Source organism: Zosterops lateralis (genome assembly GCF_965231275.1).
Source record: "Zosterops lateralis genome assembly, chromosome: 7".
Taxonomy (NCBI): domain Eukaryota; kingdom Metazoa; phylum Chordata; class Aves; order Passeriformes; family Zosteropidae; genus Zosterops; species Zosterops lateralis.
This window is the reverse complement of record NC_139767.1, coordinates 29467518-29484788: the sequence shown is the minus strand read 5'-3', so window position 1 is coordinate 29484788 and position 17271 is coordinate 29467518. Positions and strand designations below refer to the sequence as shown.

Below are 17271 nucleotides of genomic sequence, written 5' to 3'. Positions count from 1 at the left end.
TATTTTTATAAACTTGCAGCAAGCTGGAAAGAATTTGGCTGCAGTTGAGTTAAATGTATACATACACATGCATGTATGTGCAGAAACACACAGATACCTATACACATACCTATATACAATTTTTCCTTTTCTTGCCTTCACATGCTTCCCAGTTGCTGGCTCTCCCGGCTGGTAAGTTCAGGACATACAACCCCAACCCATTTCGGCACTGTCTGGAAGAGGATGTTTAAGGCGTGGGGGGACTCTCCGGGTACCACCATGAAACCCGTGATAGAGCCGAGTTTGCATCTCTGGCAGTTTTTCGCAAGAGTAATTTCCTCTGCTGTTCTTCCGTTTGATTGTTTGTTTATTTGTTTTAAGAAAGAACGCCTTGTGCATACTGCGTCGGTGTTATGAGCTTAAAGCTCTTTCATTTTGCGAGACAATATATCTGTATATCCTTGTTCCGGCCAAGGCGAGATTTACTTTTCCAGGAGCCCGGAGGGGCACAGCCAGCTCCCTGGAGATATTCGATCCCACCTTAGCCATACTCTGCGGGCACAGAAAGGGAGGGAGTTTTTCCCGGGTTTTGCCGAGTGCGGGGTCGGGTGAGCAACGGCGTTCACCTGTCTTGTACACCCTGTTATTAGTATTGGTATTGTTCCTGCTCGTTTTTTCTTCCTTCATTGCTATTTGTAGTCTGTTGTTCTCATCTCGTCCTGTAATCCTTTGACGTTTTTGTGCCTGCCTTCATTTCTCCTCTCCATCCTGCCACGGCGCGGGGAGGGGGGAAGGAGGGGGAAGTGAGCGAGCTGCGAGGTCTGCCGCCTTTCAGTGGAAACAATAAATTGCGGAGTACCATTCCTAAACCGCGACAATGTCATAACGGTGGGGAAATGCCATGCAATGTAAAGCTGTGTTTCCATTCACATTTTCACTTTTGGTTTTAATTAGTCAAGCAACGAGTTCTTGAGAGACAATCTCATCAGCTGCATTTGGAAGGAGAAGGAAATTTGAGGTTGATTGTCACAGAGCCTGAAACAGCACTAACTACTAAAAAGGAGACATTTGAAGAAAAATCAGTTCCCACAAAGGTGAATAAAAGTTGTAATCCTAACCAGAGCTTTGAAATAGCAGGGAGACTGTCTAATCTGTCACTGATATTTGGCTTTCATTTTATTTTAGGTTTTGGATGCCATGAGCAGCCTTGAAAAAAAAGGTAAAATGCTATCCATCACTCTATGTGCTCATTCTTCGTAAACCAAAAATGTTGGTGTTTTTCTCCACACATAGGTTCCAGTTCTCCAAGTTGTCATCTGGTTTTTAGTTATACTAGAGAGGAACCTGGAAATCTTGGGATGCTGCACTCAATTTCTTCATTGGGTCAGCTTGGCATTTGGTTTTGGCTTTTTGGTATTTTCTTCATTGTAGTGGAGGAGATGACTCCTTCAGCAGTCTAGTAACTAACACCTGAAGAACTGTTGCATCTTATTTCTTTAGTTTTCTTCTTGTTTATGGTGGTAGGCCTTCAAAGACAGCTGTGTTCTGGAAATGTTATGGGTTTGGTATCAGTAGTTTTTGTACCTCGGAGAGCAGGCAGAGCCAGCCTGTTGGTCATTCCAGTTTAGAGGTTCTCTCACACCTCTACCCTCATCTGTCTGCAAAGCTGGAGATGTGCTTGCCTTTGGCAGATACTGGACTTCTAGGATAGTCAGTGGGCACTTCTGTTATATTTTCTGTTTGCAAAATGTAGTTGCATCCCTATCAGCCCTTTGTGCACATGGGCCCTCCAGCACTGTCATGCTGCACTGATGGCAGGGCACAGTGGTCATCAGGGGGCTTTACATCAAGTCACACAAAGCTGCTTGTGGTCTATGGTGCCTGTGCATTTCCTGAGCTGTGTTCAGGCTTGTTTTGCCTGCACATGGGCTAAGAAACAGATCCAGAGGCTGCAAGGTCTCTCCCAACCCCTACCAATATCTGAGCAGCTGTGGCCTGTTATCCCAATGGATTTTAGTTTAGTCTCTGACTCAGAGATATACCAGTGACCTTGGACATGTTTATTCAGGTCTGTTTTTGTGCCACCAAAGAAGCTGCCTGCAGCTGTTCAGAATATTGCATCTGGGCTGTTTTGGATCTCAAAATGTTCAGTGATACCCTGCAGTATTTGTTTGGTTAACAATCTCTTTTCTCGGGAAAGGAAAGGAGAGGAAAGGTAAGAAAAACCTGTTTATTCCAGGAATGTGTACCAACATTTTATGTGGCTTATCTTTCTGCTGCAGATGATACAAAAGCCTTCAAGAAAGCAGAGAGTTTTGTTCCAAACAGTGAACTCCAGGAGAAGGTTGACTCTGCAGAGGCCTCACCTTCCGTGGTATTTGAAAACACAAACAGATGCAGTCCTAACTGCCTACAGATGCTGTTGGAGAACATCAGTGGCCTGACTCTAGATGCTGACTTTACTCTTGAACTGATACCTGCAATAAATGTTGCTGTAGCTACCTTTATAAAAAGTATTGGTAAGACAGGATGACACCATTGTTAATGTCCATCTATAAGCATGAGTAATAGCTTTCAGAGCTTGGTTCCTCTCCCACTAGAGATCCAGACTGTTTTTAAAAAGCGCCTTGATTGCAGGCTCTCAAGAAAAATGTCTTATATACTGCTCCACAAAAGTGCCTATGAGCCAAATGTTACACTGAAAAAATGTGGCATCTTTATTAATTGAAATTGGACAAGAATGTTTTGTTGTTTCTATCTTATTTTGGATTAGATGAAGAAGATTTAAAAATGCACTGAGCATGGGGATTATATAAAGTCTCCTTTATAGAAGACAGTATACTTATAAGATGGGAACAGAGACATAGTGGTAGTGAATAGCAGAGAATAACATGGTTGTCTGCTTTTCCTCTTTTTTATCGCAATGCAGAGTTATTTGGCACCAGAGACAGTTTTGCTCCAAGTACAGGGAGTAGATTCTGCTCACTTCTCTGACCGAAGTGATCAGGAAATGACACAGGAAAACACAGTCAGTTCATACTGCTCCTCTGTTTACAGATGCTAAGGAATTTGTCAAAAAATGTTCACAACACAAGAGAATCAGAGAATTCAAAATGACTGCCAGGATCCTTGAATCGACGCAGACCATCAAGGCTGAAAACCTACCAGACAGCGTTTCCACAGACTACCTCACAGTGTACTTTGAGAGCGCACGGAACGGAGGGGGGCCCGTGTCAGATGTCAAGCTCCTTCCCGAGGAGAACTCGGCCATCATTACTTTCTGTGACCACAAAGGTAACACTGTGATTTGCCTGACCAAGGTACTCACAGCTGATGACCTGCAAGAAAATTACTGCAAATGTGGGCATTAGGAGAAGCCTGGCTTTCTGTCGCTGAAGTCAGTGTACACTGTCCTGCTCCTAGGAAGTGCTCTGGATGTAGAAATACTGCTGCATTTCTAGGGCTTCAGTATCTATTTTTGTTTGTTTGTTTTTTGTTTGTTTTGCTTTTTGTTACCAGAGATTTATTTTAATACCTGCCTTGTGCATGGGTTTTCCTCCCTGTTTTTTTCCCCTCTATTTGCAGAGGTTTTTATATGCAATATAAAAATAGTTGTACTTACAGGTAGAGGGACAGAGCAGAATCTGTCAATGACTTCAGCTTGCAGAGTTAACTTTCACAAACTAAATAAGGTCAAATATCCTCATTTCCAGCTAATTAAGTCAAATATCTTCATCATCAGGGAAGAACAAAGCTAAAGAACAATCTTGTTACTATTTCTTGCTTTCCTTGAATCACTGTCCAGTTTTTGTGCCAGCACAACTTCTGGTAAATATCTGTTAGGAGACTCCAGGCTTAGTAAATTTACTTTGAGAAAAAGCTTTAACTGCCAGGTGATTTTCTTCTGACTCTCAGGATTTTCTGAAGAATATTTTGTACATAAAGTTAAAATGTAACTTGGATCATTGTAATGGAGCTTTAAGTTCCTGCAAACATTATAATTTCTTTGCTTAGTCCATTCCAACAAAAATGGAAAAAAAAAAAAAAGTGTTTTATCTTGTCCATTACAGAGTAGTTTGAAAATCAGAAATACATAAAAACAGCTCTTTGAAATTAAAGAAAAAGAAAAGAAGAATCAGTGTAATAGTTCTACGAGCAGAGACACTTGCCTGATTTGAGGTTAATTATATGTTGTTTGTACATATGTGCACTTTTAGATCTAACCACGGTCTTGGAAAAGCAACATTTCCTGGATGAGACACTGATTTCTGTGCATCCATATTACCACTCTCTGGGAACAGCTCTCTATGGAGAAGAAAGACCAGCTGTCAAGATGCCAGACTCTATTGGGATGCCACTTGACCCATATGTATGGCAGTTTTTACAAAGGCATGCCAATCTGATGCAAGACATAAACCAGGAAATGGCAGTTTGCCATTCTGAGCTCCAATGGCCCCAAGCAGACTGTGCAAATCCAGAAGTTATGTTGTGCCCATCACCATCTCTCTGCAAGCAGAAAAAGCCAATGATTAAGTTGCTCAAGACATGGCAGCAAGATGCTTCCTCTGAGTTCACACGTATCATGGCACGTTACACAGCTATAAAATGTAAAGTCAATTCATCAGGTTGGAAAGATGTGAAAAAAAGATTGTTGAAGGGTGTTGGTCTGATCATAACTGATATTTCTAAGGAGATTGTGGTGATTGCAGGCAACAAAGCAGCAGTGGACAGTGCAGAGAAAGAAGTGAGGGAATTCATGAAGCAAAGTGAAAGGGAAAAACAGAGGATAGAAATTTCTGTGTCAGTGATCCCAGGGAAGTATGCTGTGCTGCACAATGCTGGGTTAGAAGAGAATATTCGGAAGGAATATCCATGCCTAAAGCTCTTTTATGATGGTAAAAAAAAGGCTGTTCAGTTGTGTGGACTACCTGCAGAAGTATATAAAATCAAAGCTGACTTACTGGAAAAGGTATTGAGTGTGCCATGTACATCAGTTACCATTGATCCCCATGTTTTCCACTATCTACGGTGTGTAGATAATAAAAAAACCTCAGATATGTTATTCCTTAGGGAAAAAATTAATACTTTTTATGAACTTCAGGATGATACTGTGTTGCTATATGGAGATGCTCCCAAAAATCTTCTAGAAGCAGAAAAGCAAATAAAAACATGTTTAGAATACAAGTGCATCAATGTGGAAGATCGTGAACTCATAAAAAAGGATCAGTGGAAGACTCTTCTTCTCTCCTTGCTCAGGATATATAGTTCTTCCCAAGAAATTGTCATCACTTGGCAGTCTGCTGGAAAAGAAAATAAAATGATTATTGCTGGCTTTTCTAAGGCTGTAACAGAGGTTTATCAGAGACTTAATGCTTTTATAGATAAAAACACACTCATTGAAAAAGTGATCCCAGCTAATTCAGTGCTGGTAGTGCAGTATGTAGAGAATGAGAAGTCTGATGTTTGTGAAGAATTGAAGAAGAAAGGTGTGACAGTACTTTTTGACAGCAAGACACCATGTATTTCCCTGAGGGGCCCAAGATCAGAAGTGCCAGAAGCATCCATCATGTTTGAAAAAATTGTCTCATCCCTTTACTCAAAAAATGTGCCAATTGATAAACCAGGGGCAAAGGAGTTCTTCACTGAGAAGAAAGATTTATGTGTTTTAGAAGCAAAGCAGAAATTTAGCTGTTTCATTAGAATTAAGGAAGAAGAAGAAGAAGGAGAGGAACAGAAGGGTGGAAAAGCTGGTGATGAAGTGAAAAGAGAAGTCTACTATGAAAAAAACCTGCTTGGTGGAATTGTGGTCGGAGTGTATAAAGGTAACTTGTGTGACTACCCTGTTGATGTTGTGGTGAATGCATCTAATGAGACACTAAAACACATTGGTGGCCTTGCTGAGGCCCTGTCAAGAGCAGCTGGCCCAGCACTGCAAGAGGAGTGTGATGAGCTGGTGAGGAAGCTCGGGAATTTGCAGCCCGGCTCCGCGGTGATCACACGCGCCGGGAGACTGCCCTGCAAGAACGTCATTCATGCTGTTGGACCCAGGTGGAACGAGAAGGAATCACAACAGTGCATGTGGTTGTTAAAAAAGACAGTGAAAAAATGTCTACAGCTGGCTGAAATATACAGTCATTGTTCCATAGCTCTGCCTGCTGTACATGGAGGGGTTTATGGCTTTCCACCACAGACGTGTGCAGACTCAGTTGTGTCCTCAATCAAGGAGACCTTGGAAGAATTAATGGAGGACAGCAGCCTGAAGGAGGTCCATCTTGTGAGTGATTCAGATGAAACCATTCTGGTTCTGACTGAGACAGTAAGAAAAGTATTTTCAGCTAAATCATTCACCCCAAAATGGCTGAGGCTGAAAAAAAGCCAGAAGGAGAATAGAGAAGGGGATCTGAAGATGGTTACAACAAATGAAGGACTTTGCATACGAGTGGAGAAGAAAATTATTCAGGAAGCTGTGGTAAGTCTTTACTTTTCTGACTCTATTCTAACTTGATGGTAATATCTTTCAATTGAAATGAAAAAAGAAAGACAGTAGGTTTTACAAGTCCTGCTACATAAGAAATAAACAGCTGTGTGTAGCTAAACAACGATGCAAGCTTGCAAAACTTGAGTGTGCGTTGAGATCTGTGACTGCAGCCATTTCTAGAAGGCAGCTGTGAATTTCAGGATATTTCAGTTCCCAGCTATATCTTATTTATTTTCCAGATCTAAGGCCAACATGTGAAAGAGTTTGCTTTTTTTTTTTTTTTTTTCATAAAGGTGAAGTACTAAAGTACTTTGTAAAAGTAGCTGTCTGGGTTGGATATTTGCAGAAATCTACCTGTCTGGGCTGCTGTTTTGAGTATCCACTGGCATCTTGTTTCTTTTGCTGTGTGTTGCATTGGTAGGACTTTTAATCTTGGTGCATATTTTTGCTTAAATTCTGCCTTTTTTGTTATAATTTTGTTGTATTATTTTGTGTTATTTTATAATTTTGTTGTTATACTTTTGTTGTAATTTTGTTGCAGACAGATGTTGTGGTCAACAGCATTGGCAAAGATCTGCAGTTTGGCATGGGGCCTCTTTGCAAAGCCTTGCTGGAAAGAGCTGGACCACCTCTCCAAGTTGAGTTTGACCACAAAAAACAAAGTCAGGTTCTTGGTCCTGGGAGTGTGCTCTGCACCAGTGGATGTGCTATGGCTTGCAAGTCCATCTTTCATGCCATACTACCCAAGTGGAGTGGAAGACAGACAGAGAAGGTATAGTTTAATTATTAACCCCTCATTCACCCCATCTACGTATTTATCTGGGATCTGTCCTGAAATTTTGGGTTTAAACATAGTTAATTTAGATGATTTGACTCCATTTTCTTCCATTGGAGTGACCTTAAAGATGCCTTGGTGCACTCAGAGCTGCTTCTCATACCAGTTTCTTTGGAACTAATAATAAATAATACCTTTAGGAAAAAAAGTACCTTTGCTGTGTTTTACAGGTCCTAGAAAATGTAATCAATTTCTGCTTGAAGAAAACTGAAGAACTTGGACTGAAATCGATCACTTTCCCAGCTATTGGGACTGGAGGATTTGGATTTCCTAAAACCATTGTTTCTAAGTTAATGTTTGATGTGGTATTCAGGTTCAGTAGCAGTCACATTCGGAAGAATCTCCAGGAAGTTCATTTTCTCTTGAGTCCACAGGATATTGATAACATTCAGGTAGTTCTTCTCAGGACAACGCTGTCTTTGTAACATACTGCTCTAGTTACACTTTAATAATCTGTTTTACTTACACTGCTTTCTAAAGGAATAATTTGGCACTTTCTTACTGGTGGGGGCCAGTGACAATAAGATGTCTTTCCAGTGTCTCTGAAATACCAACTCTCAGCAAGCTGAAGCTGCAGACAAAATGGGCCTTGCTGTTGGCACTGTAAATGACTGTAGATGCCCCCTCATCTTTTGACAGAGGAGTTCTAGCAATGCAGAGCTATCTCTTATCACACTGTCCACACTGGGTCTTCCCCTGCTATTAACACCTAAATATGACTATAAAATGTGTGAGGTGCCTCAGCAAGAGCTACATGTTAATGTTAATTACAGAAACATTCAGTGTGTATACTGTGAAATACTATCTTGTGTATTTTATTTTTTCTCTTCTTAGGCTTTTACCAGTGAACTAGAACTTAGGGCAGATGAAAGTTGCAATGTCACAGCAGCACAGCCAAGTAAGTTGTGTAGGGGTTGGGACAGAATGTAAATACTGTAAAGTGGTTTTATGTGTGTCAGGAAACAGAAGAAATATCATCAGAGCAGAGGGCATTTCTTTTCCTCCTAACGGACTTGTATTTTTAAATGTCATTTGTAAAATTCTTAGGGAGGAATTAATTTTGTTGAGACATGCTGAACTCTCAGTGAGGCCAGTCTTACTAAAACAAAGAGAGTCTTCTGATAGGAGACACAGTAGTTTGTTCAGCTCAAAGGATAAGAACTTGGAACCACTTGGCCAAAAAAGCCATAAATAACATGTATTTGTGTAGCTTTAATCTTCTACATGTATGTATTTATATATAGAGAGTGGATAATTTCCTTTCCATTTATTAATTGACAATAGTGGGACACAATACCCCAAACATGAGTGTACTGCATCAAGGGTAGAGGCTTACTCGTAAAGATATAAAGCTCTTCCTCCTCAGCTGCTGAGTATCAGAGAGATGAAGTTAAGAGTGGGCAGATAAAATATGAGTTGGATAAGTTTAGAGTAGAAGAAAGGAACAGTTTTATATCCATGAAGGTAAATAGGAAATAACTTACAAAAGAGATGTGATCTGATCTCCATTACTGGCAACACTTAAGGTTGACGCTCCATTTCTTGTAAGAATTAATTCAGCAAATTCTGTTACAGAGCTGGTCAAATCAGATAAACCCTGAAGCCATTTTCTGAATTCATATTGCAGAAATTTACAGGAATAGAAATGGTTTTACTTTCATAGCATTTAAACAGGAAGAACAATACTGTGCCTCTCAGCTTTCAGAAATGGAATAAAGAGAAAAACAGAGACACTCTACATCCATCAAACTTATCTAGACCATATTTCTTGAAATGATAAGTAAAAGTTTCAATGAGTGGAAGAGAATAATACTCTAGACTAAAGGAGAAGTTATTTAATGTATTTTTCTTTCCTTTGCAGGTTTCAGTAGGCCTGTTTCTGATGAACAATTGGGAGTTCATGAAATGAAGATTGGTTCCATCACACTCCAAATAGTTAGCGGAGATATTACCAAGGAAGATACAGATGTTATAGTAAACATATCAAATCCATCATTTGATGCCAAAACAGGTATTATATTGAATATGTAGTTCCTTAGTAATATATCTGGGCTAGTTTTTAGAAGGGGGTAGAGGAAGGAATTGTCTACAAGGGAAACTTTTATGAAGCATTTTTCAGATGAGAGATAAAGAGTTGTGATTAGTCAGGAAATAGATCGAAACCATTTTTTATGTGTCCTGAACATTTGATTTAATTTCCAAACAGAAGCATCTGACCGTATTTTTCTTGCTTAAAACCAGAAATGTTTAAATGGAATTTTTAGATTAAGTGTAATTCTGAAAAAAATGCTCTTATCCTAAAATGTTTCACTGTAAGACAAAGCCATGGTTAAGTAAATTGCCTTGTAAGAAGCAGAGGGTTTTGACATAGTGAATTATAACCATGAAAGATACCAAATGATGTAGTTCAAAGCCATTGTGGAAAATTTGGTGAGGGGCATATGGGTTTGGCAAGTGAAACAATGAAACAGGAGTTGTTCTTAATGACTTCTGATCAGCATTGAAGGAAACGTTCTCTGTGCAGCCGGTGCAGTGTGTCATGGACAGTACTTAGGGAAACTGTCAAGGTTTTGAACTTTGTGGTATCTTGCCATACAGGAATTCAGGATATATGTAGAGCACAGAAGTTGGGTAGGGTTTTGAATAGAGATAGTTAAGGAGACTTAATGACTGTATGTGCTTTTCTTGTGTGATTTAAGGGGTCTTCAAAGCAATTATGGATGCTGCTGGTTCCCAGGTAGCAGATGAATGTGCTCAATATGGTATGTTAAAACACACTATTTTTTTGGTAATTCTTTTTTGTTGTTGTTATTCTCTCTGAAAATTTAAATTTTCTTTATAATTCTCTACACTGATGATATAATTATTTTATCTGAATAACAGAGCTTTCACTTTTAGGAATTTTGAAAAGTTGATTCTTGTTTTGATACATACCTTGAGAATTTTTCTTTTAATAGTTGTCTAGCAACAACTAAAACATCAGTGTGTTACACACTTTATTCTCATACTGGATCCAAAACACAGCCCTTTACTACTAAAAGGAAATTTAACTCTATCCCAGCTGAACTCAGGACAACCCTGATGATAAGTTCCTCCACAGTCTGCATTCTGCCAGACCAGTAGAGAAGTAAAATTCCAGCTCACTGTGGTTGGCCTCTACAAGCACAGAAAGGGACATTTTAGATGCATAACCAAAATGTGCCTGCTCTGAGTCTGGAAGCTCAATTTCAGGATGAGTTTCCTGGATTTTTTGCCCAGCTTTTGGCTCTGTAGGAACATTTGTACAAACACACATGTATCATTAACTTCAAATCAGGCAAATGTCTCTGTTCTTAGAACTATTGCACTGATTCTTCTTTTCTTTTTCTTTCATTTCAAAGAGCTGTTTTTATATCTTTCTGATTTCCAAACTACTCTGTATGGGACAAGATAAAATGCTTGGCTCCAACTTGTTTGGTAAATATGTTCATGTCTGCATTCCCATGCAGAGCTACACCCTGCTCATTTCCCAAGGAAACTCCACCACAGAGCAGGGCCTTATCAACACACTACCCTGAAATAGTCCTTACCCTCAACTTAAAATAAACTCTTAGTGTCAGTGCAGTTTTACTTTTTTGTTGGAATGGACTAAGCAAAGAAATTATAATGTTTGCAGGAACTTAAAGCTCCATTACAATGATCCAAATTACGTTTTAACTTAATGTACAAAATATTCTCCAGAAAATCTTGAGAGTCAGAAGAAAATCACCTGGCAGATAAACCTTTTTCTCAAAGTAAATTTATCAGCCTGATCTCAGTGCTTGCAGAGCATCTTACAGTCATTATCTTCATTATCTGTGAGGTGGTCTGGAACTCTGTGCACATCAGTCCATTCATCCTCACAATATGACTCTGTTTTGTAAGCAATTATGAGTACTCTGAGAAATCACAAACATATTTTTAAAAATTCCATACCATTCTTAGATCAGTTGGTCATAATTTTAATAATATTATTTTAACCACTCAGCTCTTCTGCAGAGTAAGAGTTCAGGCTTTTAAGGAATAAGTGGCATAAGAAAGGTTTTCTCGTATAAATTAATTTGGCATGCTTTTATATAGAAGAGAGATGTATTCAAAGTCATAATAAATTCTTATATTATACTTAATAGAAAAATACTTTGTAACAGATATCTTAGGAAATTAGAAGACACGCATTTAGTTCAATTAATTTCTCAAAGAAACTTCACAGAGTATTTAGAAAAAAAAACAGAATCAAGTAAACCCATAATAAAATAGCTCACTGTGGATTTCTTTCCACTTTTTCCACTTCTCTTGTAGCACCAATATAACAATCAGTATTAACAAAAGAGATTGCCACTTTGTAAATATTATGTTGCCTTCTTTATCTTCTCTCTTGCAGCTGGGCTGTATCAAAGTGGCTTTATTACTACACATGGTGGGAACCTGTTGTGCAGTAAAATCATCCATTTGATTACCAATAACCAGGTGAAGAGTCAGGTGTCCAAAGTGCTTCATGAGTGTGAACAAAGGATGTACAAATCTGTTGCCTTCCCAGCTATTGGAACAGGTTTGTGTTTTCTTGGAAAAGCAATGTGTGATGGGGTAGTTCAGAAACAGGCAAACTTAATATGGCTGACAGCATACTTGCACAAAAACTGTTCACTGATATGTGCCCTTTATTTCTGTTTAGGTCAAGCAGGACAGAGTTCAGCCAAGGTGGCTGATGAAATGTTGGATGCTGTAGTGGAATTTGCAAGACAAAAATCAGTACAGCATTTACAGACAATTAAGATTGTGATCTTCCAGACAAATATGCTCACAGACTTTTATGAAAGTATGAAGAAAAGAGAAGATTCAGATTCATCCACAAAGGAATCATGGTTATCTGTGTTTCAATGTAAGTTGGTGTGTTTTCTGTGTGCATGGGCAAATAAAATTGAAGTTCTTTTACTTACAACTAATAATTCACATATTTATTTACAGCCTTTTTTGGGGGCAGAAAACAATCTTCTGAGAAGAAAAAGTTCATGATTTTGGAGAAGAAAGTTGATTTAGTCACATTTCAAATTTGTGGAGAAAGCCAAGAAAAGGTGGATGCAACTGAGTCCTGGATAAAGGATTTAATTTTAAAGGAACAGTTTGAAAACATTATTTCAGATGAGGCAATTGAAAGTTTTGATGAGACACACATTGCCATTTTGGAAGGTCTCCAGGGAGAAAAACAAGTCACCATTCAGATTTTAAATAAGCTTTCTCCCCCTCAAATTAAAATTTCTGGCATAAGCAGGGATGTCTATTCCGTTTCTCTAGTAGTTCAAGAAATGGTCCAACAAATCAAGTCTACTGAAGAAGAGCAATCCAAAGCAGAACTTCTTCATAATCTGGTAGAATGGAGGTATCCAGGAAGCAATGATAGCTTTGTTGCTTTTGATAAACTGACAAATATGCAGTTAGAGCGTGCCAAGATGGCTAAAAAACTACATCTGAATATCAAAATTAAAATGAAGAACTACAGGGTGGATCTGAATACTCTAAAAGCTACTGATGACCAAGGAAAAACTATAAATCTTCAACGTGTGATAAAGGATGAAGGTAAATTATACTTCTGCTAAATAAAAAACTTGGATAGTTATTACTGAATGATGATTTGGATAGATGCAAGCTCAGGTAGCCCAAAGAAGTAAGGTGTTCCTTAGCTTTTTTCACTTTTTCTTTTTTTTTTGTTCCTCAGCCAGCAGTTTTGAGTATCACGATCAGTGGGAAGTATGAGTGAAATCAGAACATCAGTTTTAAGTGCAAATATTATTGGCATATATATGAGGAGTGAGCATAGATTTCATGCTTAAGTCTGACAAAGGAAGTGGTATATGAAGAATATATAAAATTCTTCTGGGGTTTTAAAGCTTGTTTTAGTTAGATATTGGTATGGGGATAATTAGACAAGATATAAAGCCTTTACAGTGTATTACAGAGCCTGTGATGTTTTGATGTTTGTAAGAGCGAGAGTACTTGTTGAATGAAGTATTGCAGAAGGTGCTGTCCTCTCAGTCCTCTCTATGCAGGTGGTTTGCAGGATGTGCCTATGGAGCTGAGCTAGTTGTCTGCCATAATAATGCAACTTCTGTTTTGCAGAAATGCAGTCAATAGAGCTCCCTAAGGAGTGGAGAGACATGCAAAATGAACAGGTCAAAGTGGTGAAGCTCAAGCCATCACATCCTGAATATACAGCAGTTGAGAAGATGTTTGCGACAACTTGTCCTGACTTTACCATAGAGAAGGTGATATCATATGGGGTGGGGAGGGGGAAAATGTCAATGCTTGGGCAAGAAACATTAATACATTTCTTAAATATTTGCTGATAAGATGTCTGCAACCCAATACACCTTTTGTATGTCAGTCTCCCCAGCACTGTACAGGGGGAATATAAATCCAAGTAAGTTTCCTAAGAATTGTTCTGCCATTTCTGCCATCTAATGGTGCAAACCCAGCGACCGTCAGTCTTCAGGCTGACTCTATGTTCAATTGATGTGGTACTCACTAGTTAATATGGCATTTCCAATTAGGAAATTCTATATTGAAATGGAGGCATGAAGAAGTACATTCAGAATACAAAGAAAAATACAAATGCAGGCTGACATAAAGCTTTGGACTAATTTATAACTTCTCCTCTCTCATCCCAGAGCCTTTCAGACTTGGCTGTCAGTTTTAACCAGTGTCAGTATTTGATCCTGCTTATTTAGAAGTCTGCAACACAATGCACATAGATTTAATTGCTAGGGAGAAGATAGGATTGTTCTGAATCAAGAAAAGAGATCAACAGTAGAAAATGCAATCAAATTAGAAGTGAGAACAATGTGTTTAAATTTTTTTCTTCCATTGCGAGCTTCACGAAAACACACAAAGAGAACAAAATATTAGTGTACTATAGATAAAATCGAGTAATGACATTATGTCTTTTTCTGTTAAAAATGGAAAGCTGTTACAGAAATGCCTTTAAGATTACACTTTGATGCAGAGACACTGCTCCCCCTTAAGCTATGTTCACATTGTTGGCATAGGGAGTGAGCAACATCCATCCTCCCACCAAGAGATTTTTATATAGTAGTTTCTTAAGGGTTGCTAAGCTACACATTAGAGGAAGCAATTTCGACTTGCAAGTTTAGATCTAGAAGAGAAACTTACATTCAATCTAATTCTATTGCTATAGTGTGTCCTTTAGTGAGAAAATCATCAGTAAAGATGATTAGGATGTATAGAAGGCATTTTACATCATTGCCTCTGGCAGTGGTACAGCAGCCGGTTTCTAGAAATGACAAAGCACAGCTATTATCAGCTACTATGACTGCTGTATACCTGGTATAGTAGGTAAGACAAATACATACCCAAAATTACCAAGCTTGAAATTCTCCTATAAGCTGCTTTGGTCTGTGATTTTTCAGGCCTACATATTCAGTTCCTCTACACAAACCTCATGCTAACAGGTCATAGTGAAATTTGCTGTAATTCTTTCAGTTTGATTTAATTTTAATTCTTTCATGCTATGATAAATATTCATCCCTACCCTATTTATCCCTATTATAAATATAGTTAATTTTGTAATTTTGCAGATTGAAAGAATACAAAATCGCATCCTCTGGCAGACATACCAATTGAAAAAAAAATTCATCTGTAAAAAGAACAAAAATCGAAATAATGAAAAGTTGCTATTCCATGGTACAGCTTCATCCTCATTGAGGCTGATTAACACCTATGGATTTAATCGTGGGTATGCTGGAAAGAATGGTGAGTCATTATCCAAATCAGTTAATTTCCTAGGCATATATGAGTGCTCCAGGATGTCAAGGTTACAGTGCTCTCAGCACAACATGAAAACTTAATGAAATTAGAGAACACAGCAATAAACAACTTCTGAGATTTATCTGTTTGGACAGAGGAACTATCCTAGTCAGTTAATCACTTGTTGCTGGATGCCACCATGTAAAGGGTATCAAAAAGAGTTGACCTACTCTGAAATGAAGCCTGGGCAGCTTGATACAAATATTTAGCATAAAGATATTCTGCAATTAGCTCAAAGCTCGTTTTGTCCACTACCTCTAGTACAGTCATGTTATATGTATTATTTGGCAGCATTCAAAGATGGACAGGATCCAAAGAAGTGGAACATGGACTAAATTGAGATGCTAGTTGATTTTAGCAGCCATGTAATCTCACTTCAAAAGTCCTTAATTTTTGCTCTTAATGTTTTCTTCCTTGAGACAAAATTGTACATGCCTAGGGGTGATTTGATCTTGAGAGAGGTGGGCAGCTTAACTCAGATCTAGTTGACACTTCAGTGTGATCTGGATCCAAAAGTAGATCTTTCTCTGCTTGGTTCCTCTCATGGAATATAATACTCCGAGATTTTCTTGAATAAATGAAGCTCGGCACACACAAAATATATCAGTTTGTACACAGGTAGGAATGGCACCCACCACTTTTTTTAAAACATGACCAGAGGAGATGTAGTTTCGCTTTCCTGCTCTTTGGTGGTGTCAGGAGGTTGGATTTACTCAGGAAGCAAGAGCCCTAGATCCCCATGTCCTCTCTCTGCTTGTGGGTATTGAAATCCACCTTTTCATCTCAGCTGTGATTAATGATTGGGAAGGCACACTTGCCTTCTGTCACGCTGGGTAGCCAAGAAAAAGTATCCAAAGATCAGGGCAGCCAGATAGGAAGGACCTGTCTGGCTTAAACAGTTTTTTATCAATGTCAGAAAAAAGAAATCTGTCTTGAACAAAGACATGTGATTACTCTAACTTCTGGGAAGTGTGACTAGAAAACTATAATTACAGTTATATAGTAATTTTAAATCCAAAAATCTCTGAATTGTAATTTGATGGATTGCAGGCTAAACCATGCTAAACAGAGGAGCCCTTTTCTCCATAGGAAAGAGAAGTCAAAACCTGGGTGTTGATACTTACCTGGTATCTGTGTGAGTTCATATTTGATTCTGATACAAAGGATTAGTACTAGAATTTTGTGTTTGAACTCTTACCACATTTATAGCTTCTGCAGATTTTAAAAAAAGAGAGTTTTAGATATTCTTGGGACAATAAGAACACTAACTATATTTGAAAATGTATGTTCTCTTTCCTAACAGCTGCAGCCATTGGAAATGGAACCTACTTTGCTCTTGAAGCACGTTACTCTGCTCAGAATACTTACTCCATTCCAGATGTGAATGGCAAAAAGCACATGTACGTGGCTCGGGTCCTGACTGGGCAGTACTGTGTTGGGAGAGAAGGACTAAAGGCTCCACCACCAAAGAGCCCAGCAGATCCTACTGACCTCTTTGACAGCGTGGTTAATGATGAGTTTTATCCAACAGTGTTTGTCATATTTAATGACATTCAGGCATATCCACAATACCTCATTACTTTCAAATACTAGAATGATCTTAATAGTCTAGAAAACTTTAGTGCCTTTTATGTGTTAGAATTTACAGGGTAATTTTTTTATTCTTTTTACATCTAGGTTTCTTCTTTATTGATCTATCCATATGTCTTCAAATTCCTTTCAACAGAAGGACTAACACAAGCAAATATTTTAGAGCATGCTATTTCAGTACTCACATTTCAAGTTCTGTTATGCAGAGATGTAGGCAAGAGCTCTGAGAACAACTCTGACTTCTTCCTACACAAGGCAGAGGGGAGTGAGTGGTAGGAGAAGAAGCTGCTCTGCCTTACCTGTGGCCAGCAGTAAGAGGTGTGGGGTAGGTCAGAGCATCTCTGCATATTCCTGTTTCCAGTAGTCACCATAAAGCATCTCCTTGTGAGGGTTTATTTAAAATATTCTGTGCTGAGGGAATCTGAAAGGTCTTTTCAAATCAAAGCAGTGCTATGGTTCTAATAACCTCACCCACCAGCAGAGTTTTCAGTCATCCTCAGGTATCCACTCAGCCTTGTTGGTGCTAAAAGTCTGGGAAAAAAATAATTGCAAT

The 17271-nt window shown here is 38.6% G+C and overlaps 1 protein-coding gene across 1 annotated transcript in view; it reads left to right on the top strand.

Moving 5' to 3' along the window:
* Positions 1 to 16721, top strand: part of LOC310911412 (protein mono-ADP-ribosyltransferase PARP14-like) — a gene marked incomplete at both ends in the record, with an annotated part of 36951 nt that extends 20230 nt beyond the window's left edge. Inside the window, 16 exons of the mRNA XM_083864904.1 lie at positions 934 to 1073; positions 1165 to 1198; positions 2262 to 2498; positions 3037 to 3273; positions 4197 to 6448; positions 6999 to 7229; positions 7463 to 7684; positions 8127 to 8190; positions 9154 to 9303; positions 9992 to 10054; positions 11692 to 11859; positions 11983 to 12189; positions 12276 to 12884; positions 13425 to 13570; positions 14900 to 15074; positions 16432 to 16721. Coding sequence (XP_083721030.1) covers positions 934 to 1073; positions 1165 to 1198; positions 2262 to 2498; positions 3037 to 3273; positions 4197 to 6448; positions 6999 to 7229; positions 7463 to 7684; positions 8127 to 8190; positions 9154 to 9303; positions 9992 to 10054; positions 11692 to 11859; positions 11983 to 12189; positions 12276 to 12884; positions 13425 to 13570; positions 14900 to 15074; positions 16432 to 16721 — 5225 coding nt within the window. The remainder of the gene's footprint in view (positions 1 to 933; positions 1074 to 1164; positions 1199 to 2261; positions 2499 to 3036; positions 3274 to 4196; positions 6449 to 6998; positions 7230 to 7462; positions 7685 to 8126; positions 8191 to 9153; positions 9304 to 9991; positions 10055 to 11691; positions 11860 to 11982; positions 12190 to 12275; positions 12885 to 13424; positions 13571 to 14899; positions 15075 to 16431) is intronic.
* Between the last annotated feature and the right edge of the window lie 550 nt (positions 16722 to 17271).